General features: G+C 40.9%; 1 protein-coding gene across 1 annotated transcript in view; it reads right to left on the reverse strand.

The window, feature by feature from the left end:
* The window catches only part of VWA3B (von Willebrand factor A domain containing 3B), a 195169-nt gene that overhangs the window by 43122 nt on the left and 124903 nt on the right, over positions 1-27144 (reverse strand). The window contains 2 exon segments of the mRNA XM_081484474.1: positions 17940-17990; positions 24941-25059. Coding sequence (XP_081340600.1) covers positions 17940-17990; positions 24941-25059 — 170 coding nt within the window.

Below are 27144 nucleotides of genomic sequence, written 5' to 3' on the forward strand. Positions count from 1 at the left end.
TCTAAATGGGAGAATAGATAAGATGGCGGAGGAATAGGACGGGGAGACCACTCTCTCCTCCACAAATGTATCGAAAGAACATCTAAACGCTGACCAAACTTCACAAAACTACTTCTGAAGGCTGGCTGAGGACTTCAGGCTTCCACAAAAACTGCGCATTATCTTCAAAAGAGGTAGGAGAAATTATAAAAGATAAAAAGAGAGACAAAAGAGTTAGGGACGGAGACCCGTCCCGGGGAGGGAGTCGTAAAAGAGGAGGAATTTCCAAGCACCAGGAAACCCTCTCACCGGCGGGTGTGGGGGAGGATTTCCTATCTCGGAGGGCAACGTAACTGGGAGGAAAAAATAAATAAAATCCACAGATTACGTGCCTAAAGCAACTCCCAGCAAAGAACCCCAGACGCTCGCATCATCCGCCACCAGCAAGTGGGGGCTGAACGGAGAGGAGCGGGCGGCATTGCCTAGGGTAAGGACCGGGCCCGAGTGCCCCGAGGGCAATGTGAGGGAGCTAACGTGAGATAGTAACCTAAACTGTGGGACAGCTAGAGAGAAAGAACTATCCCGCGAAAAGCCCAACTCTAAGGCACTGCCGGCCCGCTCACAGAACAAAGGACTGAGCGATACCAGAGGAGAGCTAGCCGGCTGCGGACCGCCCCATCCCCCGCCGGACACAGCGGGCAGGCGGGGCCCGCCAGAGCCGGAAAGGGGCAAACTCGGCTCCAGAGAGGGCACCCCCTACCAAACTGCAAACAGGCTCCCAGTTTCTAAGCAAAGACTGCCTGAGATCCCGGAGGGTCGACAGCAGCCGGGAGGGTCGCAGCCAGAGACCAGCTCCCCAGAACCGACACAAAGCACACCGGAGCCGGGCGCGCCCGTAAACCGAGGCGGGGACCAGGGAGGTGATAAGCCGCACCGCCCCAACAGGGAAGAGCGCCCTCGCCAAACTCCTGGCCGCCTGGGCAGCTCCGACCGGGAACGGCACAAGCCGCGGGCGAAACCGAGTCTGCGCCTTTGTGGAGTAACCGGGAGCCTGAACCTGAGCGGCTTAGACCTGGGAAGTGCACGCAGCTCAGGGCCCGCTCCCCGGCCGAGTAACCTGAAGCCTGAGCAGGGTAGACGGGGAAAGCACACACGCCGTGAGCGGGGGCGAACCCAGTGCGGCCGAGACACTGCGAGCTTACCACACGCACGCCAGAATTGCAGTGTTCCTTCCTCCCCACAGCACGATTGAACAAGCGAACCTAAAGAGATCACCTCCACCGCTTTGTTGCAGGGCGGAAATTAGATACTGAAGAGATCTCCAAACAGAAGCCAAATAAACAGAGGGAAGCGCTTTGGAAGGGACAGGCCAACAGATTAAGATCCCTGTAGTTAATACCGACTGCATTGAAAAGGACCTATAGATCTTGAAAAGTATAAGCAGGAATAAGGATCTATCTAAAACTGAGCAGATCCCACACTGCTCACAACAGCTCCAGAGAAAGTCCGGGATATATATATTTTTTACTTTTTTTTTTTTTTTTAATTTTTTTTTTTTAATTAAAAAAAAAAATTTTTTTTTTCTCTTCTTTCCTTTTTCTTCAAGTCCTCTATTACACCTTTAACTTTCATTTTCATAACCCACTATTAACTTGCAAAAAAAAAAAAACCCTATTTTTGAAGCAAACTACATATATATATCTTATACCTTTTGTGTTTTCTTTTTTTAATGTTTTTTTCCTGTTCTACATTTATTACTGTTTCTTTTTTTACTGTTTTACTGTTTTTTTTTCTTTTTACACTGTTTCCTTTTCTTTTTTTTTTTTTTTTAGATTGTAAGTTTTATAAGAGTCTAACCTCTACTCTAGATTTTTAATCTTTGTTTTACATATTTGATATCAACTTTGTACATTTAAGAACCCAATCTTTAGGACCCACTTTTACTCAGGAGTGTGATCACTGGCCTGATCACTCTCTCCACCTATTGATGCTCTTTCTTCTCCCTCAGGGAACCTCTATCTCCCACCCTCCTCCTTCTCTTCTCAACCCAATTCTGTGAATCTCTGAGGGTGTTCTGGGTACCGGAGAACACTTCAGGAACAGGATACTGCCCAGATTTCTCTCTCCCCTCTTAATTCCTCCCTTTCTACTCATGCTCACCTCTGTTACCTTCCTCCCCCCTCTCTATGTATCTCTGTGAATCACTCTGAGGGTTCCAAACTGTGGAAAGCACAGAGGGAAGTGCTTACTGGCTAGATTGCTCTCTCCACATTTGAATTCCCCTCTTCCCCTCCTGGTCACCTCAACCCACCCCCCCCACCTCATCTCTCCATGTAACTCAGTGAACCTTTCTGGGTATCCCTCACTGTGGAGAATCTTTTCACCATTAACCTAAAAGTTTTATTATTGAGGCTGTATGGAAGGAGAAGTCTTGAGGCTACTGCAAGAATAAGACTGAAAGCCAGGGGAAACATTAATTAATAAGAGACCATCCAATAGCCTCCATAAATTCACTGAAACCAAGCTCCACCCAAGAGACAATAAGTTCCAGAGCAAGACATACCACGCAAATTCTCCAGCAACGCAGGAACATAGACCTGAGCATCAATATACAGGCTGCCCAGAGGCACACCAAATCCATAGACATCTCAAAAATTAATACTGGTCACTCCATTACACTCTAGAGAGCAGAAATCCAGCTCCACCCACCAGAACACCGACACAAGCTCCCCCAACCAGGAAGCCTTGACAAGCCACCTGTCCAACCCCAACCGCAGTGAGGAACCTCCACAACAAAGAGGAACTTCATACTACCAGAATACAGAAGGGCCCCGCCTAACACAGCAATCTAAACAAGATGAAAAGACAGAGAAATACTCAGCAAGTAAAGGACAATGAGAAATGCCCACAAAGCCAAACAAAAGAGGAGGAGATAGGGAATCTATCTGAAAAAGAATTTAGAATAAGGATAATAAAAATGATCCAAAATCTTGAAAGCAAAATGGAGTTACAGATAAATAGCCTGGAGACAAAGATTGAGAAGATGCAAGAAATGTTTATCAAGGACTTAGAAGAAATAAAAAGGAATCAATATAGAATGAATAATGAAATAAAGGAGATAAAAGACACTCTGGAGGGAACCAACAGTAGAATAACGGAGGCAGAAGATAGGATAAGTGAGGTAGAAGATAGAATGATGGAAATAAACGAAGCAGAGAGGAAAAAAGAAAAAAGAATCAAAAGAAATGAGGAAAACCTCCGGGACCTCTGGGACAATATGAAACGCCCCAACATTCGAATCATAGGAGTCCCAGAAGAAGAAGATAAAAGGAAAGGCCATGAAAAAATACTCGAGGAGATAATAGTTGAGAATTTCCCTAAACTGAGGAAAGAAATAGTCACAGAAGTCCAAGAAACCCAGAGAGTTCCAAACAGGATAAACCCAAGGCGAAACACCCCAAGACACATATTAATCAAATTAACAAAGATCAAACACAAAGAACAAATATTAAAAGCAGCAAGGGAAAAACAACAAATAACACACAAGGGGATCCCCATAAGGATAACAGCTGATCTTTCAATAGAAACCCTTCAGGCTAGAAGGGAATGGCAGGACATACTTAAAGTAATGAAAGAGAATAATCTACAACCCAGATTACTGTACCCAGCAAGGATTTCATTCAGATATGAAGGAGAATTCAAAAGCTTTACAGACAAGCAAGAGCTGAGGGAATTCAGCACCACCAAACCAGCTCTCCAGCAAATGCTAAAGGATCTTCTCTAAACAGGAAACACAGAAAGGATGTTTCAACACGAACTCAAAACAACAAAGTAAATGGCAACGGGATCATACTTATCAATAATTACCTTAAATGTAAATGGGTTGAATGCCCCAACCAAAAGACAAAGGGTTGCTGAATGGATACAAAAACAAGACCCCTATATATGCTGTCTACAAGAGACCCACCTCAAAACTAGAGACACACACAGGCTGAAAGTGAAAGGATGGAAAAACATATTCCATGCAAACGGAGACCAAAAGAAAGCAGGAGTCGCAATACTCATTTCAGATAAAATAGACTTTAAAATAAAGGATGTGAAAAGGGACAAAGAAGGACACTACATAAAGATCAAAGGATCAATTCAAGAAGAAGACGTAACAATCATAAATATATGTGCACCCAACATAGGAGCACCACAATATATAAGGCAAATACTAACAAGTATGAAAGGGGAAATTAACAATAACACAATAATAGTGGGAGACTTTAATACTCCACTCACGCATATGGATAGATCAACTAAACAGAAAATTAACAAGGAAACACAAACTTTAAATGATACAATAGACAAATTAGATTTAATTGATATTTACAGGAGTTTCCACCCCAAAACAATCAATTTTACCTTTTTCTCAAGTGCACATGGAACTTTCTCCAGGATAGATCACATCCTGGGCCATAAATCTAGCCTTGGTAAATTCAAAAAAATTGAAATCATCCCAGCCATCTTCTCTGACCACAATGCAGTAAGATTAGACCTCAATTACAGGAAAAAAACTATTAAAAGTTCCAACATATGGAGGCTAAACAACACGCTTCTGAATAACCAACAAATCACAGAAGAAATCAAAAAAGAAATAAAATTATGCATGGAAACGAATGAAAATGAAAACACAACAACCCAAAACCTATGGGACACGGTAAAAGCAATACTAAGGGGAAGGTTCATAGCAATACAGGCGTACCTCAAGAAACAAGAAAAAAATCAAATAAATCAACTAACTCTACACCTAAAGCAACTAGAGAAGGAAGAAATGAAAAACCCCAGGGTCAGTAGAAGGAAAGAAATCTTAAAAATTAGGGCAGAAATAAATGCAAAAGAAACAAAAGAGACCATAGCAAAAATCAACAAAACTAAAAGCTGGTTTTTCGAGAAGATAAACAAAATTGATAAGCCATTAGCCAGACTCATCAAGAAACAAAGGGAGAAGAATCAGATCAACAAAATTAGAAATGAAAATGGAGAGATCACAACAGACTCCACAGAAATACAAAGGATCATAAGAGACTACTACCAACAGCTATATGCCAATAAAATGGACAACTTGGAAGAAATGGACAAATTCTTAGAAAAGTATAACTTTCCAAAACTGAACCATGAAGAAATAGAAGATCTTAACAGACCCATCACAAGCACGGAAATCGAAACTGTAATCAGAAATCTTCCAGCAAACAAAAGCCCAGGACCAGACGGCTTCACAGTGGAATTCTACCAAAAATTTAGAGAAGAGCTAACACCTATCCTACTCAAACTCTTCCAGAAAATTGCAGAAGATGGTAAACTTCCAAACTCATTCTATGAGGCCACCATCACCCTAATTCCAAAACCAGACAAAGATGTCACAAAAAAGGAAAACTACAGGCCAATATCACTGATGAACATAGATGCAAAAATCCTTAATAAAATTCTAGCAAACAGAATCCAACATCATATTAAAAAGATCATACATCATGACCAAGTGGGCTTTATCCCAGGAATGCAAGGTTTTTTTAACATCCGCAAATCAATCAATGTAATACACCACATTAACAAATTGAAAGAAAAAAACCATATGGTTATCTCAATAGATGCAGAAAAAGCCTTTGACAAAATTCAGCATCCATTTATGATTAAAACCCTCCAGAAAGCAGGAATAGAAGGAACATATCTCAACATAATAAAAGCTATATATGACAAACCCACAGCAAACATTATCCTCAATGGTGAAAAATCGAAAGCATTTCCCCTAAAGTCAGGAACAAGGCAAGGATGCCCACTTTCACCACTACTATTCAACATAGTTTTGGAAGTTTTGGCCACAGCAATCAGAGCTGAAAAAGAAATAAAAGGAATACAGATAGGAAAAGAAGAAGTAAAACTCTCACTGTTTGCAGACGACATGATTCTCTACATAGAAAACCCTAAAGACTCTACTAGAAAATTACTAGAGTTGATCAATGAATATAGTAAAGTTGCAGGATATAAAATTAACACACAGAAATCCCTTGCATTCCTATACTCCAATAATGAGAAAACAGAAAGAGAAATTAAGGAAACAATACCATTCACCATTGCATCAAAAAGAATAAAATACTTAGGAATATATCTACCTAAAGAAACAAAAGACTTATATATAGAAAACTATAAAACACTGATGAAAGAAATCAAAGAGGACACAAACAGATGGAGAAATATACCGTGTTCATGGATTGGAAGAATTAATATAGTGAAAATGAGTATACTACCCAAAGCAATCTATAGATTCAATGCAATCCCTATCAAGCTACCAATGGTATTTTTCACAGAACTAGAACAAATCATCTCACAATTTGTATGGAAATATAAGAAACCTCGAATAGCCAAAGCAATCTTGAGGAAGAAGAATGGAACTGGAGGAATCAACCTGCCTGACTTCAGGCTCTACTACAAAGCCACAGTCATCAAGACAGTATGGTACTGGCACAAAGATAGAAATATAGATCAATGGAACAAAATAGAAAGCCCAGAGATAAACCCACGCACCTATGGACACCTTATCTTCGACAAAGGAGGCAAGAATATTCAATGGAGAAAAGACAATCTCTTTAACAAGTGGTGCTGGGAAAACTGGTCAACCACTTGTAAAAGAATGAAACTAGAACATTTCCTAACACCGTACACAAAAATAAACTCAAAATGGATTAAAGATCTAAATGTAAGACCAGAAACAATAAAACTCCTAGAGGAAAACATAGGCAAAACACTCTCTGACATAAATCACAGCAGGATCCTCCATGACCCACCTCCTAGAATATTGGAAATAAAAGCAAAAATAAACAAATGGGACCTAATTAAAATTAAAAGCTTTTGCACAACAAAGGAAACTATAAACAAGGTGAAAAGACAGCCTTCAGAATGGGAGAAAATAATAGCAAATGAAGCAACAGACAAACAATTAATATCAAAAATATACAAGCAACTTCTGCAGCTGAATTCCCGAAAAATAAACGACCCAATCAAAAAATGGGCCAAAGAACTAAACAGACATTTCTCCAAAGAAGACATACAGATGGCTAACAAACACATGAAAAGATGCTCAACATCACTCATTATTAGAGAAATGCAAATCAAAACCACAATGAGGTATCATTTCACACCAGTCAGAATGGCTGCTATCCAAAAGTCTACAAGCAATAAATGCTGGAGAGGGTGTGGAGAAAAGGGAACCCTCTTACACTGTTGGTGGGAATGCAAACTAGTACAGCCACTATGGAGAACAGTGTGGAGATTCCTTAAAAAACTGGGAATAGAACTGCCATATGACCCAGCAATCCCACTGCTGGGCATATACACCGAGGAAACCAGAATTGAAAGAGACGCGTGTACCCCAATGTTCATCGCAGCACTGTTTACAATAGCCAGGACATGGAAGCAACCTAGATGTCCATCAGCAGACGAATGGATAAGGAAGCTGTGGTACATATACACAATGGAATATTACTCAGCCATTAAAAAAAATACATTTGAATCGGTTCTACTGAGATGGATGAAACTGGAGCCCATTATACAGAGTGAAGTAAGCCAGAAAGAAAAACAACAATACAGTATACTAATGCATATATATGGAATTTGAAAGATGGTAACGATAACCCTATATGCGAGACAGAATAAGAGACACAGATGCATGGAACAATTTTATGGACTCTGAGGGAGAAGGTGAGGGTGGGACGTTCTGGGAGAATAGCATTGAAACATGTATATTATCATATGTGAAACAGAACACCATTCCATGTTCGATGCATGAGACAAGGGCTCAGGGCCGGGGCAATGGGATGATCCAGAAGGATGGGATGGGGAGGGAGGTGGGTGGGGGGTCCAGGAGGGGGAACACATGTAAACCCATGGCTGATTCATGTCAATGTATGGCAAAAACTATTGCAATGTTGTGAAGTGATTGGCCCCCAACTAAAATAAATAAATTTATAAATAAAAAAAAATAATAATAAAAATAAAAATCAAAAAAAAAAAAAATCCACAGAATATCCAAGGTAAACTATGGACTTTAGGTGATTATGGATGTGTCCATGTAGGTTCATCAACTATAACAAATGTACCACTCTGGTGGGGGATGTTGTTAGTGAGGGAGGCTCATGCATGTGTGTGGGCTGGAGGTATGTGGAAAATCTTTGTACATTTTACTCAATTTTGCTGTGAACCTAAAATTGCTCTAAAAATAAAGTCTACTAAAAAAGGCAAAAAAAAAAAAAAAAAAATCTAAATGGGAGTGATGTCAGGAAAATGGTAAAATGAGAAGCCCCAGACCTCATTCCCCCACAGAAATGCTGACAACAATATGTGGACAAACTGCCTTTGTGAGTATTCCAAGAAGCCAGTTAAAAGGAGCTCTCCAGGAGTTCAAAGCCAAGAAGAGTGGGCACTGAAGTGAGTAATAGGAACATTTGTTGCACTTTGCCTGGCCTAGCCCCTCCCCTTTCCTGGCACCTGCAGAGCAACTCAGAGGAAATGAAATCCTGGCTTCCTGGAAAGAGAAGAGTGGAAAATGTATGCAACATTTTGGCCTTCTGTGGGGCTGCTTGAGAGACTGGCTTTTGTCTCACTTGACTCAGAGTGCCAATAAAAATGGCAGTATACTTTGCATGTCAGGTTACTGGCAGCTGAGAGCAAAGGCAAGTTTCACGGCTGGTTACAGCACCAGAGATACCGCAGTACCAAAGAAAGACACCAGGGGGAGGAAAAGATTACCAGCTCCTGAGAAAAGACAGGGGCAAACTTTTTCAACTGGGAAATTACACACACACCATCACCACCACCACCACCACCACCACTCCTAGAGAAGAAATACCCCCGGAAAAGTTGTGAGAGGTTCCAAGAATCTCTAGTCAGAATGATTGGTGAAGGTCTTCCCCTATAAGAAGTCATCTATAAAGACTGGGACAAGTGTCTGCCCTTTCAAATGCCCAGATCTTGCCTAAAAGTACTTAGGAATAAAGAGAAACAGGGCAATAGATGCAGAGAAAGCCTTTGACAAAATTCAACATCCATTTATGATAAAAACCCTCCAAAAAGCAGGAATAGAAGGAACATACCTCAACATAATAAAAGCTATATACGACAAACCCAGAGCAAACATTATCCTAAACGGTGAAAAACTGAAAGCATTTCCCCTAAAATCAGGAACAAGACAAGGGTGCCCACTCTCACCACTACTATTCAACATAGTTTTGGAAGTTTTGGCCACGGCAATCAGAGCATAAAAAGAAATAAAAGGAATCCAGATTGGAAAAGAAGAAGTAAAACTCTCACTGTTTGCAGGACATGTCAAACAACTTTAGGGTTTGATGTCATCAAACCCTAAAGACTCCACCAGAAAATTACTAGAGCTAATCAACGAATATAATAAAGTTGCAGGATATAAAATTAACACACATAAATCCCTTGCATTACTATATGCTAACAATGAGAAAACAGAAAGAGAAATTAAGGAAACAATTCCATTCACCATTGCAATGAAAAGAATAAAATACTTAGGAATATATCTACCTAAAGAAACAAAGTTTTCTATATATATAGAAAACTATAAAACACTGGTGAAAGAAATCAAAGAGGACACAAATAGATGGAGAAATATACCGTGTTCATGGATTGGAAGAATCAATATAGTGAAAATGAGTATACTACCCAAAGCAATCTATAGATTCAGTGCAATCCTTATCAAGCTTCCAACCGTATTCTTCAGAGCAATAGAATAAATAATTTCACAATTTGTATGGAAATACAAAAAACCTCGAATAGCCAAAGCAATCTTGAGAAAGAAGAATGTAACTGGAGGAATCAACCTGCCTGACTTCAGGCTATACTACAAACCCACAGTCATCAAGACAGTATGGTACTGGCACAAGGACAGAAATACAGATCAATGGAACAAAATAGAAAGCCCAGAGATAAATCCACGCACCTATGGACACCTTATCTTTGACAAAGGAGGCAAGAATATACAGTGGAGAAAAGACAATCTCTTTAACAAGTAGTGCTGGGAGAACTGGTCAACCACTTGTAAAAGAATGAAACTAGAACACTTTGTAACACCATACACAAAAATAAACTCAAAATGGATTAAAGATCTAAATGTAAGACCAGAAACTATAAAACTCCTAGAGGAAAATATAGGCAAAACCCTCTCCGACATTAATCACAGCAGGATCCTCTGTGACCCACCTCCCAGAATATTGGAAATAAAAGCAAAAATAAACAAATGGGACCTAATTAAAATTAAAAGCTTTTGCACAACAAAGGAAACTATAAGCAAGGTGAAAAGACAGCCTTCAGAATGGGAGAAAATAATAGCAAACGAAGCAACAGACAAACAATTAACCTCAAAAATATACAAGCAACTCCTGCAGCTCAATTCCAGAAAAATAAACAACCCAATCAAAAAGTGAGCCAAAGAACTAAACAGACACTTCTCCAAAGAAGACATACAGATGGCTAACAAACACATGAAAAGATGCTCAACGTCACTCATTATCAGAGAAATGCAAATCAAAACCACAATGAGGTACCATTTCACACCCGTCAGAATGGCTGCTATCCAAAAGACTACAAGCAATAAATGCTGGAGAGGGTGTGGAGAAAAGGGAACCCTCTTACACCGTTGGTGGGAATGCAAACTTGTACAGCCACTACAGAGAACAGTGTGGAGATTCCTCAAAAAACTGGAAATAGAACTGCCATATGACCCAGCAATCCCACTGCTGGGCATACACAGAATTGAGGAAACCAGAATTGAAAGAGACATGTGTACCCCAGTGTTCATCGCAGCACTGTTTATAATAGCCAGGACATGGAAGCAGCCTAGATGCCCATCAGTAGATGAATAGATAAGGAAGCTGTGGTACATATATACAATGGAATATTACTCAGCCATTAAAAAGAATACATTCGAATCAGTTCTAATGAGGTGGATGAAACTGGAGCCTATTATACAGAGTGAAGTAAGCCAGAAAGAAAAACACCAATACAGTATACTAACACATATATATGGTATCTAGTCAATCAGTAAAGATAACCCTGTATGCGAGACATCAAAAGAGACACAGATAAATAGAACAGTATTATGGACTCTATGGGAGAGGGCGAGGGTGGGATATGGGAGAATGGCATTGAAGCATGTAAATTATCATATGTGAAATGAATCGCCAGTCCAGGTTCAATGCATGATACAGGGTGCTCGGGGCTGATGCACCGGGATGACCCGGAGGGACAGGATGGGGAGGGAGGTGGAAGAGGGGTTCTGGAAGGGGAAAACATGTACACCCATGGTGGATTCATGTCAATGTATGGCAAAACAAATACAATATTGTAAAGTTAAAAAAAAAGAGAAAATAAATTAATTTAAAAAAAAGAGAGAGAGAGAAACAGGGAAGAGTGGCCTAATCAAAGGAAAAAAATAAATCTCCAGAAATCTACACTAAAGAAAAGAGCTATAAATTACCTGACAGAGAATTGAAAATAACTGTCTTAAAAATGCTCACTGAGTTCAAAGAGAATACAGACAACTAAACAGAATCAGAAAAATGATGGATGAACAAAATAAGAATATCAACAAAGACACAGAAAGTATAAAAAGAACCAAGCAGAAATTCTGTATCAGAGGAATACAATAACTGAAAAATTCACTAGAGAGCTTCAAAAGATGACTTGGTAAATCAGAAAAAAAGTCAGAAAATTATGACTATTTTAAGTCATAAATTGTTACAAGAGACAAAGAAGGACATTCAGTTCAGTTCACTCAGTCACATCTGACTCTGTGACCCATGGACTGCAGCATGCCAGGCTTCCCTGTCCATCACCAACTCCCAGAGCTTACTCAAACTCATGTCCATCGAGTCAGTGATGCCATCCAACCATCTCATCCTCTGTCATCCCCTTCTCCTCCCACCTTCAATCTTTCCCAGCATCAGAGTCTTTTCAAATGAGTCAGTTCTTCCCATCAGGTAGCCAAAGTATTGGAGTTTCAGCTTCAGCATCAGTCCTTCCAATGAATATTCAGGACTGATCTCCTTAGGATTGACTGGTTTGATCTCCTTTCAGTCCAACGGACTCTCAAGAGTCTTCTCCAACACCACAGTTCAAAAGCATCAATTCTTTGGCTCTCAACTTTCTTTATGGTCCAACTCTCACATCCATACATGACTACCAGAAAAACCATAGCTTTGACTAGATGGACCTTTGTAGGCAAAGTAATGTCTGCTTTTTAATATGCTGTCTAGGTTGATCATAGCTTTTCTTCCAAGGAGCAAGCGTCTTTTAATTTCATGGCTGCAGTCACCATCTACAGTGATTTTGGAGCCCCCAAAATAAAGTCTCTCACTGTTTCCACTGTTTCCCCATCTATTTGCCATGAAGTGATGGGACCAGATGCCATGATCTTAGTTTTCTGAATGTTGAGATTTAAGCCACCTTTTTCACTCTCCTCTTTCACTTTCATCAAGAGGCTCTTTAGTTCTTCTTCACTTTCTGCCATAAGGGTGGTGTCATCCGCATATCTGAGGTTATTGGTATTTCTCCCAGCAATCTTGATTCCAACTTGTGCTTCATCTAGCCCAGCATTTCGCATGATGTATTCTGCATATAAGTTAAATAAGCAAGGTGACAATATACAGCCTTAACGTACTCCTTTCCTGATTTGGAACCAGTCTGTTGTTCCATGTCCAGTTCTAACTGTGGCTTCTTGACCTGCATACAGGTTTTTCAGGAGGCAGGTCAGGAGGTCTGGTAATCCCATCTCTTTAAAAATTTTCCACACTTTGTTGTGATCCACACAGTCAAACGCTTTTGGCGTAGTCAATAAAACAGAAGTAGATGTTTTTCTGGAACTCTCTCTTTTTCGATGATCCAATGGATGTTGACAATTTGATCTCTGGTTCCTCTGTCTTTTTTGAATCCAGCTTGAACATCTGGAAGTTCACGGTTCACATACTGTTAAAGCCTGGGTTGGAGAATTTTGAGCATTACTTTACTAGTGTGTGAGATGAGCACAATTGTGTGGTAGTTTAAACATTCTTTGGCATTGCCTTTCTTTGAGATTGGAGTGAAAACTGACCTTTTCCAGTCCTGTGGCCACTGCTGAGTTTTCCAAATTTGCTGGGATATTGAGTGCAGCACTTTCATAGTATCATCTTTTAGGATTTGAAGTAGTTCAACTGGAATTTCATCACCTCCACTGGCTTTGTTCTTAGTGATGCTTCCTAAGGCCCACTTGACTTTGCCTATCAGAAGAACATTATATAATGGTAAAAAGGGTCCATCCACAAGGAAGATATGACAGTCATAAATATGCACCTAATTTCACAGCTCCCAAATACAGAAGCAAACATTAATAGAATTGAAGGGAGAAACTGAAACACTATAGGAGAAGATTTCAGTTTCCATTTTCAATAATGGAGAGAACCACCAAACAGAAGACCAATAAAGAAACGGAGGACTTGAAAAACATGATAGATTAATTAGACCAAATACACAGAAGACACTACCAACCAATAGCAGGATGCATATTCTTAAGTGCATTGGAACATTCTCTCCAGGATAAACCACATGTAAGTTTTAAGATTAAATCATATAAAATACATTCTCCAATCTCTGCAAATAAAACTAGAAATCAAATATGTGGAAATTAAACAACACACTCTTAAACAACCAATGGGCCAAAGAAGAAATCAGAAGGAGACTGTAAAATATCTTGAGATATTTTAAAATAAGAATACAACATATTAAAATGTCTAAGATATAGCAAAAGCAGTCCTAAGAGGGAAATCTATAGTGCTAAATACTTACATTAAAAAAGAGAAAATATCTCAAATCAACAACCTAACTTTACACTTCAAGGAACTAGGAAAATGAAGGATAAACTCAAAGTTAGCAGAAGGAAAGAAAAAATAAAGATGAGAGTAAAAATAAGTGAGAGAGAACAGTAGAAAAAAATCCATGAAACTAAAAGTTAGTTTCTGGAAAGAGCAGCAAAACTGACAAATGCTTATTAGCTAGATGAACAAGAAAAGAGAAAACTCTAACTAGAATCAGAAAGGAAAGAGTGAACATTACAACGGTTATCAGAGAAATAAGAAGGATATTTTATATAAAAGGCTACCATGATCCATTATACACCAACAAAGTGGATAGCCTAGGAGAAATGTACACATTTCTATAAAAATATAACCAACTAAGACTGAATCAGAAAGAAATAAAAAATCTGAACAGACTTGTAACTAGTAAGGAGATTGAATCAGCAAACAAATAATTTCCAAGAAATATGAGCTCAGTACTGTATGGCTTCCATGAAGAGAAGTACTGAACATTTAAAGAAGAATTAACACCAATCCTCCTCAAATAATTCCAAATATTGAAGAGGAGGGAACATTTTGAAACTCATTCTATGATGCCAGCATCACCCTGATACCAAAGCCAGACAACGATACTACAAGACGAGAAAACTACAGCCCAATATTGCTTTTGAACATTGATTCAATACCAGCAAACCAAATTCAACAACACATTAAAAGAATGAGACACCGAAAAATGAGATTTATTCCTAGAATGCAATATGTAAAAATCAATCAATATAATAAATCATAGTAACAGAATGAAGGAAAAAAATGACTTGATCATCTCAATGGATACAGCAAAATTAAGAGGAATTTAACACTGCTTCATGATTAAAAATGAAAACACTCAACAAACTAGGATTAGGAGGAAACTACCTCAATATGGGGCTTCTGCAGTGGCTCAGAGGTAAATAGTCCACCTGCAATGCAGGAGACACAGGTTCAGTCCCTGGGCTGGGAAGACCCCCTGGAGAAGGGCATGGCAACCCACTCCAGGATTCTTGCCAGGACAATCCTGTGGACAGAGGAAACTAGCAGGCTGAGGTCCATGGGACTGCAGAGAGTCGACATGACTGAAGCAACTGGGCATGAGCACAAACACTGCAGTAGAGGAAAGATGCCACCCTTACCCAGGATCACGCTTTAGACAGGAAGGAGGGAGTGATGGCACGAGAGACAGTGGAGGAGGAAAATCAAGGGACTGGTCTGTTCACCAAAACAACTATTGATGAATTGATGACTTTGGAACTCAAGAATGTAGCTGAATACTTACATATTATTCAGAAGGATGCTTGACAAAGAGAGAGGCTGACATGTAGGGAAATCTCTGTCAAGTCACTGGCTGATCACAAGGATAACAAAACAATACTTCAGTGAACATACATGATAAAGAATATAGTCTTTGCAAAATAGCGTGGAAAGACATTAAACAGATAACTGCAGCCTTCATCAAGCAACAACAGCAATTTCTGGGGAGGGTAGAGAATCTAATTTCCTGAGTTACTGTTACAATGTCCAAAATGTTCAGTTTTCAACAAAAAATTACAAAGAATACAAAGAAACATGGATGCATACAGTCCATTTACAGGGGAAAAAAGCAACAGACAGATAAAGTTCAGACATTGGATTTGGCAGACAAAGACTTAAAAATAACTTTATTAAAAGCCAATCCTCAAATTCACATTGAACTTCAGTTCAGTTCAGTTCAGTCACTCAGTCGTGTCCGACTCTTTGTGACCCCATGAACCACAGCACACCAGGCCTCCCTGTCCATCACCAACTCCCGGAGTCCACCCAAACCCATGTCCATTGTGTCACTGATGCCATCCAACCATCTCATCCTCTGTTGTCCCCCTCTCCTCCTGCCCCTAATCTTTCCCAGCATCAGGGTCTTTTCAAATGAGTCAGCTCTCCGCATCAGGTGGCCAAAGTATTGGAGTTTCAGCTTCAGCATCAATCCCTCCAATGATTGATCAGTCCTGGACTGATCTCTTTAGGATGGATTGGTTGGATCTCCTTGCAGTCCAAGGGACTCTCAAGAGTTCTTCTCCAACATCACAGTTCAAAAGCATCAATTCTTTGGCGCTCAGCTTTCTTTATAGTCCAACTCTCACATCCATGCATGACTAGTGGAAAAACCATAGTCTTGACTAGATGGACCTTTGTTGACAAAGTAATGTCTCTGCTTTTTAAGATGCTGTCTAGGTTGGTCATAACTTTCCTTCCAAGGAGTACACGTCTTTTAATTTCATGGCTGCAATCACCATCCACAGTGATTTTGGAGCCCAGAAAAATAAAGTCAGCCACTGTTTCCACTGTTTCCTCATCTATTTGCCATGAAGTGATGGGACCAGATCCCATGATCTTAGTTTTCTGAATGTTGAGCTTTAAGCCAACTTTTTCACTCTCCTCTTTCACTATCATCAAGAGGCTCTTTAGTTCTTCTTCACTTTCTGCCATAAGGGTGGTGTCATCTGCATATCTGAGGTTATTGATATTTTTCCCGGCAATCTTGATTCTAGCTTGTGCTTCATCCAGCCCAGCATTTCTCATGATGTACCCTGCATATAAGTTAAATAAATAAAAGTGTCCGAAATGCAGAACTTGGATGCAATCTCAAAAACGACAGAATGATCTCTGTTCGATTCCAAGGCAAACCATTCAATATCACTGTAATCCAAATCTATGCCCCGACCAGTAACTCTGAAGAAGCTGAAGTTGAACGGTGCTATGAAGACCTACAAGACCTTCTAGAACTAACACCTAAAAAAGATGTCCTTTTCATTATAGGGGACTGGAATGCAAAAGTAGGAAGTCAAGAAACACCTGGAATAACAGCCAAATTTGGCCTTGAAGTACAGAATGAAGCAGGCCAAAGGCTAATAGAGTTCTGCCAAGAGAACACACTGGTCATAGCAAATACCCTCTTCCAACAACACAAGAGAAGACTCTACACATGGACATCACCAGATGGTCAACACAGAAATTAGTTTGATTATATCCTTTGCAGCCAAAGATGGAGAAGCTCTACACAGTCAGCAAAAACAAGACCGGGAGCTGACTGTGGCTCAGATCATGAACTCCTCATTGCCAAATTCAGACTTAAATTGAAGAAAGTGGGAAAAACCACTAGACCATTCAGGTATGACCTAAATCAAATCCCTTATGATTATACAGTGGAAGTTAGAAATAGATTTAAGGGACTAGATCTGATAGACAGAGTGCCTGATGAACTATGGACGGAGGTTTGTGACACTGTATAGGAGACAGGGAGCAAGACCATCCCCAAGAAAAGGAAATGCAGAAAAGCAAAATGGCTGTCTGAGGAGGCCTTACAAATAGCTGTGAAAAGAAGAGAGGCGAAAAGCAAAGAAGAAAAGGAAAGATATACCCATTTGAATGCAGAGTTCCAAAGAATAGCAAGGAGAGATAAGAAAGCCTTCCTCAGCGATCAATGCAATGAAATAGAGGAAAACATTGAACTTCAAGGGGCCACAAATAACCAGAACAGTTTTGAAATAGAAGAACAAAGTTGGGAGACTTTCAAAACTCACTATAGCCTGCTAGGCTTCTCTGTCCGTGGAATTCTACAGGCAAGAATACTGCACTGGGTTGCCATTCTCCAGGGGATCTTCCCGACCCAGGGATCGAACCCAAGTCTCTTGCACTGCAGGCAGATTCTTTACCATCTGAGCCATCATGGAAGCCCAGAAAGGAGACTGGTAGCTACCAAAGTGGGAGAGAGGAATGAGGAATGAGTACTCAACAGGTACAAGGTATTTTCTGAGATGATAGAGAAGTTTTGAAACAAAAGGAACGTGTGGCTTGCACAACATTTAAAAAAAAATTTTTATTGGAGCATAGTTGCTTTACCACATTGTTATTTTCTGCTGTACAGCAAAGTGAACTAACTGTGAATAACTTAAGTATTACCGAGCAGCACATTTAAAAACAGTTAAAAGAAACTGTTAACTGTAGGTTATATGAATTTCACCAAAATTAAAAAGCAATTTTAAAGATGAAAAGGAACTGGCTTACTTTTTTTTTTCCTCTGGAGATAAGGCTCGCCAAACAATTTTATTCAAGCGCCTGTTTTTAACAAAAAAATCAACAATAATTATTTAATAGCAATACTTTACTTCAGAAGAAAAGGTTGACCCCAGGCAGGGAGAGCCCAAGCCACGCACCACCGCAGGACCACACCATTGCCACTTGCTCGGAGACTGGATGTGAGGGTCTCCCTCCCTTGGCATCATTGCAGAAGCTTTATGACTTTGTGGCAATCATGCTAAATATGAAAGGAGGGCACAGTTCCCAGCTCCATTAGGTAAAACCCAGGCTGAGAAAAGGCAGCAAACAAACTGGTCCTCGTTATCTCTGCATGAAGATATTTCTAAATATCTGTTTTTCATCTTAAGGAAAAATACAAATGTGCCCTTAGCCTGCCTCCTGTAGACATTTTTCTGTCTAGATTTGCAGAACAAAAAAGAGTTAATAGGGTCATAAATAAGAGAACTGGGATACACTTTAGAGATCAACCAGCCTGACCTCCTTGTTTTCCAAATGCGGCTACTGAGGGGGCAGAATGATGAAGCGCCTTGTTCATCTAGCATGGAGAGTTGAGGCTGAAACTAAGCTAGCTGAACGTGTTTGCAGAAAGATTCTGGAAAGCCGGAAGCTGGAGCCAGTGCTTTCAATTGGGTAGTTATAGCTCCTTTTCTAGTTACTAATCAGCAGTGCTTTTTCAGAGTTTCCAGCCCAGTTCTGTGACTGCTACATCATCACCCAAACCAGGTTTCCTGGAGCACCAGGCACAGAACACTGGCTCCATGGGTTGGAGAAACAGAAAAGTCTCGGTAAGACGGAGTGGGAGAATACTGAGACTCCGCAGGAGGCACGGTTCTAACCCTCGGGCCCAGTGTCTGCAGCACAGAGCTCTGGGAGCATGCTTTGGGTGGTGTTATCTTGCCCTGATGATCCATCATGAGCTTGGGGAGGTCATGGAAAAGGGGTCTAGTGTGGTGGTGAACAGCACAGACTCTGGAGCCACTGGACCCAAAGCTCAGTGCTCCCCTCTTATTATCCAGTAGACTTTGGGCCAGTAGCCAACTTTTCTGTAAAATGTGGATAATAACAGTACCTCCCTCCCAGTGTCGCAGTGCAGATTTAATAAGTGTATGCATCGTACACAGAACTGTGTCTGACACAGGTAAACACTCTGTAAGTGACAGAAAGAGTCAGGAAGTGGGAAACAAGCCAGCTCTGCCCCTGTCCCCTTCGATATTTTTGGATCTTTGTGGCCTCTTTAGAAGGTCTTCCCTGGTGGCTCAGATGGTAAAGAACCTGCCTGCAATGCAGGAGACTGGTTTTGATACCTGGGTCAGGAAGATCCCAGTAGGAAATGGCAACTCACTTAGGTATTCTTGCCTGGAAAATTCCAAGGACCGGGGAGCCTGGTGGGCTACAGTCCATGGGGTCACAAGAAATTGGCTTTCTTTAAAAAAAAATTTATTTATTTATTTGGCTGCCCTGGGTCTTAGTTGCGGCACGCAGGGCTTCCCCAGGGGCTCAGACAGTAAAGAATTCTTCTGCAATGAGGGAGACCTGGGTTTGATCCTTGAGTTGGGAAGATCTCCTGGAGAAGGAAATGGCAACCCACTCCAGCCAGTATTCTTGCATGGAGAATTCCCATGGGCAGAGGAGCCTGGCTGGCTACAGTCCATGGGGTTGCAGAGTCGGACACAATTGAGTGACTAAGCACACAACAGGATCTTTAATCTTCATTGTGGCATGCAGGATCTTTTTTGGTTGCAGACTGTGGGATCTAGTTCCCTGAGGGATTGAATCTGGGCTGCCTGCATTGGGAGTGTGGAGTCTTAGCCACTGGACCATCAGGGAAGTCCCAACTTTCTTTAATCATGTGGTTGATTAAACAATGATGACGGCTTCTCAAACTTGTGCGCATTTATGGAAAACAAAAAACTATTTAAAAATATAATAAAAAACTATTTTAAAATATTTTAAAATTTAAACGTTGAAAGTGGAGGCAATGGAAGAGAGAGGCTGGGAGTGTAGACAAGGGCTTGGCAGAGACACTGGGTCTGGGTTCAAATCTCAGAGGCTCTGCTTTACTGCTGTGTGATCCTATTACATAACTTAAAAAATATTCATTTATTTGGCTGTGTCAGGTTTTAGTTGCAGCACTTGGACTCTCTAGTTGTGGCATGCAAGGCTCAGTAGTTGTGGCACTCAGGCTTAGTTACTCCGTGGCATGTGGGATCTTAGTTCCCCAACCAAGGATCGAACCTGCAACCCCTGCATTGCAAGGCAGGTTCATAAGCACTGGACCACCAGGGAAATCCCTGTTACATAACTTTTGAAAACTGCTTTCTTACCAATAACACAAGGGTAACACCACTTACTCCTGGCATTGAGTGGATTAAATGAGCAGTATGTATAAAGTGATCAGAAATAACTAAGGCTCATTCCTTCCAGGTTCTAAAGAAGAGGGAGACTTGGAAATTCAGGAATGGTTGGTAAATGTGGGTTCAATTAGCTATGCTGTTGCTGCTGCTGTGCCGCTTCAGTCGTGTCTGACTCTGTGTGATCCCATAGATGGCAGCCCACCAGGCTCCCCTGTCCCTGACATGTCTCTAATTTTATTTATTTTTAAAATGAAAAAAAAATGCTTACCACAGTGCCTGTAATGTACTAAGTGCTCAAAGTTTAGTGTTTTTATTTATTATTATTATTATTTTGGCCATGCTGCATGCAGGTGGGATTTTAGTCCCCCACCAGGCATTGAACCTGCACCCTCTGCATTGGAAGTGACAAGTCCTAACCACTGGACTGCCAGGGAAGTCCGCCATCTCTAATTTTAATTTGTTTCTTCAGAAAATGTTTTTCTAAGAGGGTATTTTCATAACCCCTATTATTCCTCCATTTGCCATCTTCACTGAACTATTTCAAAGCACACAGAAAAAGCAAGTAGGCATGTTGAGGGCAGTGGAGAGTATATGAATCCTGGCTCCACTGGTGTGGAAGGCAGCCACAGGAAAGCCTTTAAAAGTGTGGAATGAGGGCTGTCTGGGATACTGGGGTTTGATAAACCACAATCTTCCTCTGTTTTTAGGAGAGTCAAACTTGACCTCAGGTTCACCATGAACACAGCTGCAGAAAAATCACCCAAGAATCTAGCCAGCACTGATATCCTCAGAGCTTATGTGCAGAAACACAAAGTCAAAACTGCTCCTGCAATTCTTAAAATACTGAAACACAAGGACTCCTATACCTGGGCATTAGATGTGACCAAAATAGCCAGTGTGTGTACTTTGACTAAAGGACTGTGAGCTTCCAACTTACTTGGTCATCCCCAACCATACAGACTTAGAGTTACATCTGGCTTACCTGTGGTGGGAAACTCCTTAGAAATGTTTTATTGGGGGTGAGATGGGGATAAATCAAGTTTCACTAATTACTTTTCATAGTCTGCATAGCTTTAGAAAGATGGGGAAAGATGGAAAAGGGAATCGACATTTATACTAGCAAACAAATACTATTAAACACAAAAGATCAGAAGCTTTGTTCTATATAATATGGATGTTAATATTATTAAAAACAATATTAAATAAATCATTTAAAATAAACATCAAATTAATGATACCAAATAATATACATTCAATCAATATTAATCATATTAAAGTTAGTGCTAATAATCATATTTAAATTAATACTATCTTATTATTTTAATAACAATATGGTATAATATTCCTGGGAGGGTATTAAAGGCTTTTCCAGATTCACTTGTTGGAAGTAAGAACTGGGACAGAGCACTACTAGGTCTGAATTTTGGTTTTGCCATGAATGAAGGACTCTCTTCTGCCTGGGAATGGAGGGTCTCTGTCCTTCTGGAAATTCTCAGGAAAGGGTCATCTCAGTGGAAAGAACTATTTGACTCTTCCATCCCATGTATTTATGGTTATTTTAGCATCAGCAGATTCAGGGAATGAAGGAGGGAAGTAATTAACATTAGTTGCTCTTTATGTATATAATTTACATAACCCTCATGCCGCCCTGTGAACCAGATTTTTGTAAATATGGAATCTGAAACTCACAAGTGTCACATGACCTGTCAAGCAACTGTCAGACCCAAGAATGAAACCCCTGAGCTGTCTGACCTCAAAGCCCCAGCTTGTGGCCCTGCGGCAGGCTTTCACAGACCAGGTAATCACAGCACTCAAATATTTGAATGAGTCAAGCAAATTAAATTATAATATAAATGATATCATTATATTATATTTTATATAACTGAACTAGATGAATTTTAATAACTAAACCTGAATTAGATCAAATTCAAATTAAATTCCAACAGTCAAAATATATATAGGAAGAGGAGACCAGGGGGAAAAGGAGACCAGGGGGAAAGCCAGCAGCCCAGAGTCTGCCATTGGGGACTGACATCCTCGCAGGGGAGAGGCAGGTCTGCGTTGAAGCTGGGAGCACTCCCAAGCATCACAGGCAAAGTGGGTGCTGGAGAGTCGCTGGGGAAGGGCCTCTGATGGGGGCTGGTCATTGGTGCTGAGGCAAGAAGGGATGAAAGAGGATAGCTGGGTGGGTGGGCAGGGAGAGCAGCAATAGAGCTTGGAGGCAAGGAAAGGCCTACCTGGTGCAGAGGAAGAGGCAGAGAAGAGGACCAGACAGAGCAAAGTCTCTGGCCCAGCAGGGAAGGTGACCCTTGGGAGAGTTCAGCCTGCCTTGGAGGGAAATGAAGGGCCCACAAAGACTCAGAAAAGCCCTGAGGCAGCAGAAGGAGCCCATGCAACACAGCCTCAGTTCTTAGACGAGGGTAGCAGAAGAAGCTCAAGTATAAGCAGATTTGGAGAGGACTGCAATGAGCCTAGTGCAGAAAGGCCAGTCTCTGGGCTGAGTCGTGTACTCCAGGTGGTAGAAGTCAGATCTTACATTCAGTTGGTCAAAAAAGCCTATTTGGGTATTTCTGTAACATGTAATGGAAAAATCCGAACTTTGGGACCAAACCAATACCTTTTTGAACACACTAAAAAATTACAGTAGACCAGTAAGGGCTGGCCTGGGCCCTGTTCACTTTTGCTTACTTTGATTTTCCCCAACCATATGGTAGTAAATGAAAACCCAGTTGCACAGCTTCCAGAACCGAGAATAAGAACTTGCCTGGAGGAGCTGGGTAGCTCAAAGTTTAATTAAGAGTGTGCACAAGGAGTAATTAAGTGCGACGGGGCAGGGTGGGGAGGTGATTAGAGAGCTGGGAGAGGGTGAGATTCTAGCCACAGAGCCATAGTCTCTACTCTGAGATGGGCTCCCAGGTCAGGCCTGAAGGAGCCAGGCCCCAGGAAGGGCTGGGATTCAAGGACCCTGGGTTTCTTTCCCACCTGGGTCTCCTTCTCCAGCCTGGCAGTTGCCTGCCAAATCCTGGGTTATCTGCCCTTGTGAAAAGAGGCCCCCTAACTCAGCATCAAGGCTGTATATTGTCACTCTGCTTATTTAACTTATATGCAGAGTACATCATGAGAAATGCTGGACTGGATGAAGCACAAGCTGGAATCAAGATTTCTGGGAGAAATATCAATAACCTCAGATATGCAGATGATACCACCCTTATGGCAGAAAGTGAAGAGGAACTAAAAAGTCTCTTGATGAAAGTGAGAGAGGAGAGTGAAAAAGTTGGCTTAAAGCTCAACATTCAGAAAACTAAGATCATGGGATCTGGTCCCATCACTTCATGGGAATGGATGGGGAAACAGTGGAAACAATGTCAGACTTTATTTTTTGGGGCTCCAAGATCACTGCAGATGGTGATCGCAACCATGAAATTAAAAAAAAGCTTACTCCTTGGAAGGAAATTTATGACCAACCTAGACAGCATATTAAAAAGCAGAGACATTACTTTGCCAACAAAGGTCCGTCTAGTCAAGGCTATGGTTTTTCCAGTGGTCATGTATGGATGTGAAGAAAGCTGAGCACCGAAGAATTGATGCTTTTGAACTGTGGTGTTGGAGAAGACTCTTGGACAGCAAGGAGATCCAACCAGTCCATCCTAAAGGAGATCAGTCCTGGGTGTTCATTGGAAGGACTGATGTTGAAGCTGAAACTCCAATACTTTGGCCACCCCATGTGGAGAGCTGACTCATTGGAAAAGACCCTGATGCTGGGAAGGATTGGGGGCAGGAGGAGAAGGGGAGGACAGAGGATGAGATGGCTGGATGGCTTCACCAACTCGATGGACATCAGCTTGGGTAAACTCCGGGAGCTGGTGATGGACAGGGAGGCCTGGTGTGCTGCGATTCATGGGGTCGTAGAGTCGGACACAACTGAGCAACTGAACTGAACTGAACTCAGCATGAACACAGTGACTATTTAAGAGTACAGTTTTCACTGTAGTCAACTTGGTCATCATCTTGCTTCTGATTTAAAAATTGTTTAAGTAAATTATGTCATTATTGTGGTGTTTTATTAGTCACTTTACAGAAAATTAAATGCTAAAATGGTCCAGTTCACTCTGCTAAAAAGAAAGCTTTAAGAGTTCATGGAGGGACTTCCCTGTTAGTCCAGTGGTTAAGACTGCACCTCCCAAGGCAGGGGTCTGGGGTTTGATCCCTGGTCTGAGAGCCGAGGTCCCATATCCCTTGTGGCCAAAAAGCCAAAACATAAAAAATAGAAACAATATTGTAACAAATTCAATAAAGACTTTAAAAAATGGTCCACATCAAAAGAATATCTGTAAAAATCTGTAAAAAAGAAAAAAAGAGTTTATGGAAACATGAGATGTCTACAGAGTTTAGAAAGGGAAGATGGTTTCTTGAAAACCCTGTTGGGCACATTCAGGTAATGTACTTAATGCAGACAGGCATAGACGAAGCCCTTTATGTTAGCTGGGGCTGCTGTTAATATTCCTTATGGACCATTGTTAAATAGCTGCTCCAGATGAAAAATTTAAGCTAAAACAAGAGAAAAGCCAAAACAAATTCCACATCCATTGAAGAGTAGCCAGGAGTAATACTCACTTTTCATAGGACTTAATTGCCTGTTCCACTTTTTGCTTGTAGATGTTGAGCTTCACTCCTTGGGGGTTAATTAAAGTCATCTTATTTGTGTCTTTGCACACATGTGCCAGAGGGAACACCTATACGCCAATGTCAAAGGAAAGTGTCACTTAACATGTGCCTTCAAAACTCAATTTAATGGTTGTACAACATGTTTCTCTGGCTAGAAAATCAATACTTTAGATTTGTAGAGAAATTAGAAAATACAGAAAATCAAAAATAAAGAAAAAAAATCAGAGATATCATTGCTAACCTTTTCCTTCCAATTTTTAAAACTATATATTTTAAAAATAACCATCACCTCAAAAAACTATTTCAGGAAACCCTAATCAGAATCACATATTCTCTTCATAAACCTCTGTCAAATTGATGGGCATGAGCAATAAGAAATAGAATCTCATTGCTGCTACTTTGTAAATGACTGGTTAGGTTCTTCCCTGATGGCTTAGATGGTGAAAAATCCACCAGCAATGCAGGAGACATGGGTTCAACTCCTAGGTCAGGAAGATTCCCTGGAGAAGGAAATGGCATCCCACTCCAGTATTCTTGCCTGGAGAATTCCATGGATAGAGGAGAGTGGCGGGCTAGAGTCCATGGGGTTGCAAAAGTCTCGAACACGACTGAGTGACTAACACTTTGATTTTTCAGTTGGATTCAACATCTTTTTCACGTACTTATTTTAAATTTGCTTTTCTCTTGAGAATATATGATTACAGTTAATATCTTTTGGCCATTTTCCTTATCAATTTGTAAGAGATTCTTGTACATGTAAAATAAAGACAGCTTAGTGATCAATGAAACCATGCTCTGTAAAAACAGCAGAGTACCAGAATGAGAGGGCATTTTTTTGAATTCTGTCTGCATCTGATGGTTGGTTCTTTCTGGGTTTGGGGATGTCTCTGATTCCATGCTATGTTAACAGGACCTGTAATAACTTACTTTCTGTTGCTGCATAGTTGCTAAGTTGTGTCCAACTCTTTTGTGACCCCATGGGACTGTAGCCCACCAGACTCCTCCGTCCATGGGATTTCCTGGGCAAAAATACTGGAGTAGCTGCCATTTCCTTCTCCAGGGGATCTTCCCAACCCAGAGATCGAACCTTGGTGTCCTACATCGGCTGGCAGTTTCTTTGCCACTGAGCCACCTGGGAAGCCCAATATTTTACTTTTACCTATATGCATATTACTTATCCCTCCTTGAGCTTCCCTTGTGGCTCAGCTGGTAAAGAATTAGCCTGCAATGTGGGAGACCTGGGTTCGATCCCTGGGTTGGGAAGATCCCCTGGAGAAGGGAATGGCTACCCACTCCAGTATCCTGGCCTGGAGAGTCCCATGGGCTGTACATTCCACGGGGTTGCAAAGAGTTGGACCCGACTGAGCCATTTTCACTTATGCATCTTTAGGAATGTAAGCTCCATAAGAGCAGGAACTTTGTTTCATTCACCGCTTTATTTCTATCACCTGAACAGGGCCTGGCCCTCTACAAATATCTGTTGATAGATGAATAAATGTATGTTCCTCAAAAGGTATATTCCATATCTTAATATTTACATGCAAAAGAAAGTATAACAGGAGAAATATTGAGATACAGTGGTGTTTCAATACTGCATGTGATTCCAACCACAAGGAGCATGTAGGCATTTTAGAAATATGGGAATCACTTTTAAGAAGTAAATTTTTACTTTCATTCCAGATGATACAGAGTTCATGTTTCCCTTTGCCTCCAAATCATAAAAAAATTATATTGTTATTATTTAAGAAAAATGCATAGCAAGAAAAGAAGGAAAAGAAGAAGGAAAGAAAGTAAAAGAAAGATGCATTGATATATTTCTATAGAGAAAAAGTTGAACACGTCAGCAGGACTGAAGTTGCAGGTTTGTTGACTCTTGTGTCCAAAGACGGCAGGGGTGGAGGGAGTTCAACTCCCAGGAAGCAAGTGGGACTCTGAGTCAGGCTCAGTGCATGAAGCTGGCACTAGTATGAGGTTCTCTCACCCCTGCAAGAAGACCCTGCCTGATGAGAGAGAACACTCGTGTAGCCTCACAACCAAGAACTAAACCAAGCCACCCTCAATCTGCACTAGCCCAGTATCATCATGGAATAAGAGCTCTAAATGCCAATGACCAGGGAGTAAGGGGATGCATTTAGGTAACTGCAAAAAAAGAA

Source organism: Giraffa tippelskirchi, chromosome 4 (genome assembly GCF_054371585.1).
Source record: "Giraffa tippelskirchi isolate mGirTip1 chromosome 4, T2T-mGirTip1v1.2.pri, whole genome shotgun sequence".
Taxonomy (NCBI): domain Eukaryota; kingdom Metazoa; phylum Chordata; class Mammalia; order Artiodactyla; family Giraffidae; genus Giraffa; species Giraffa tippelskirchi.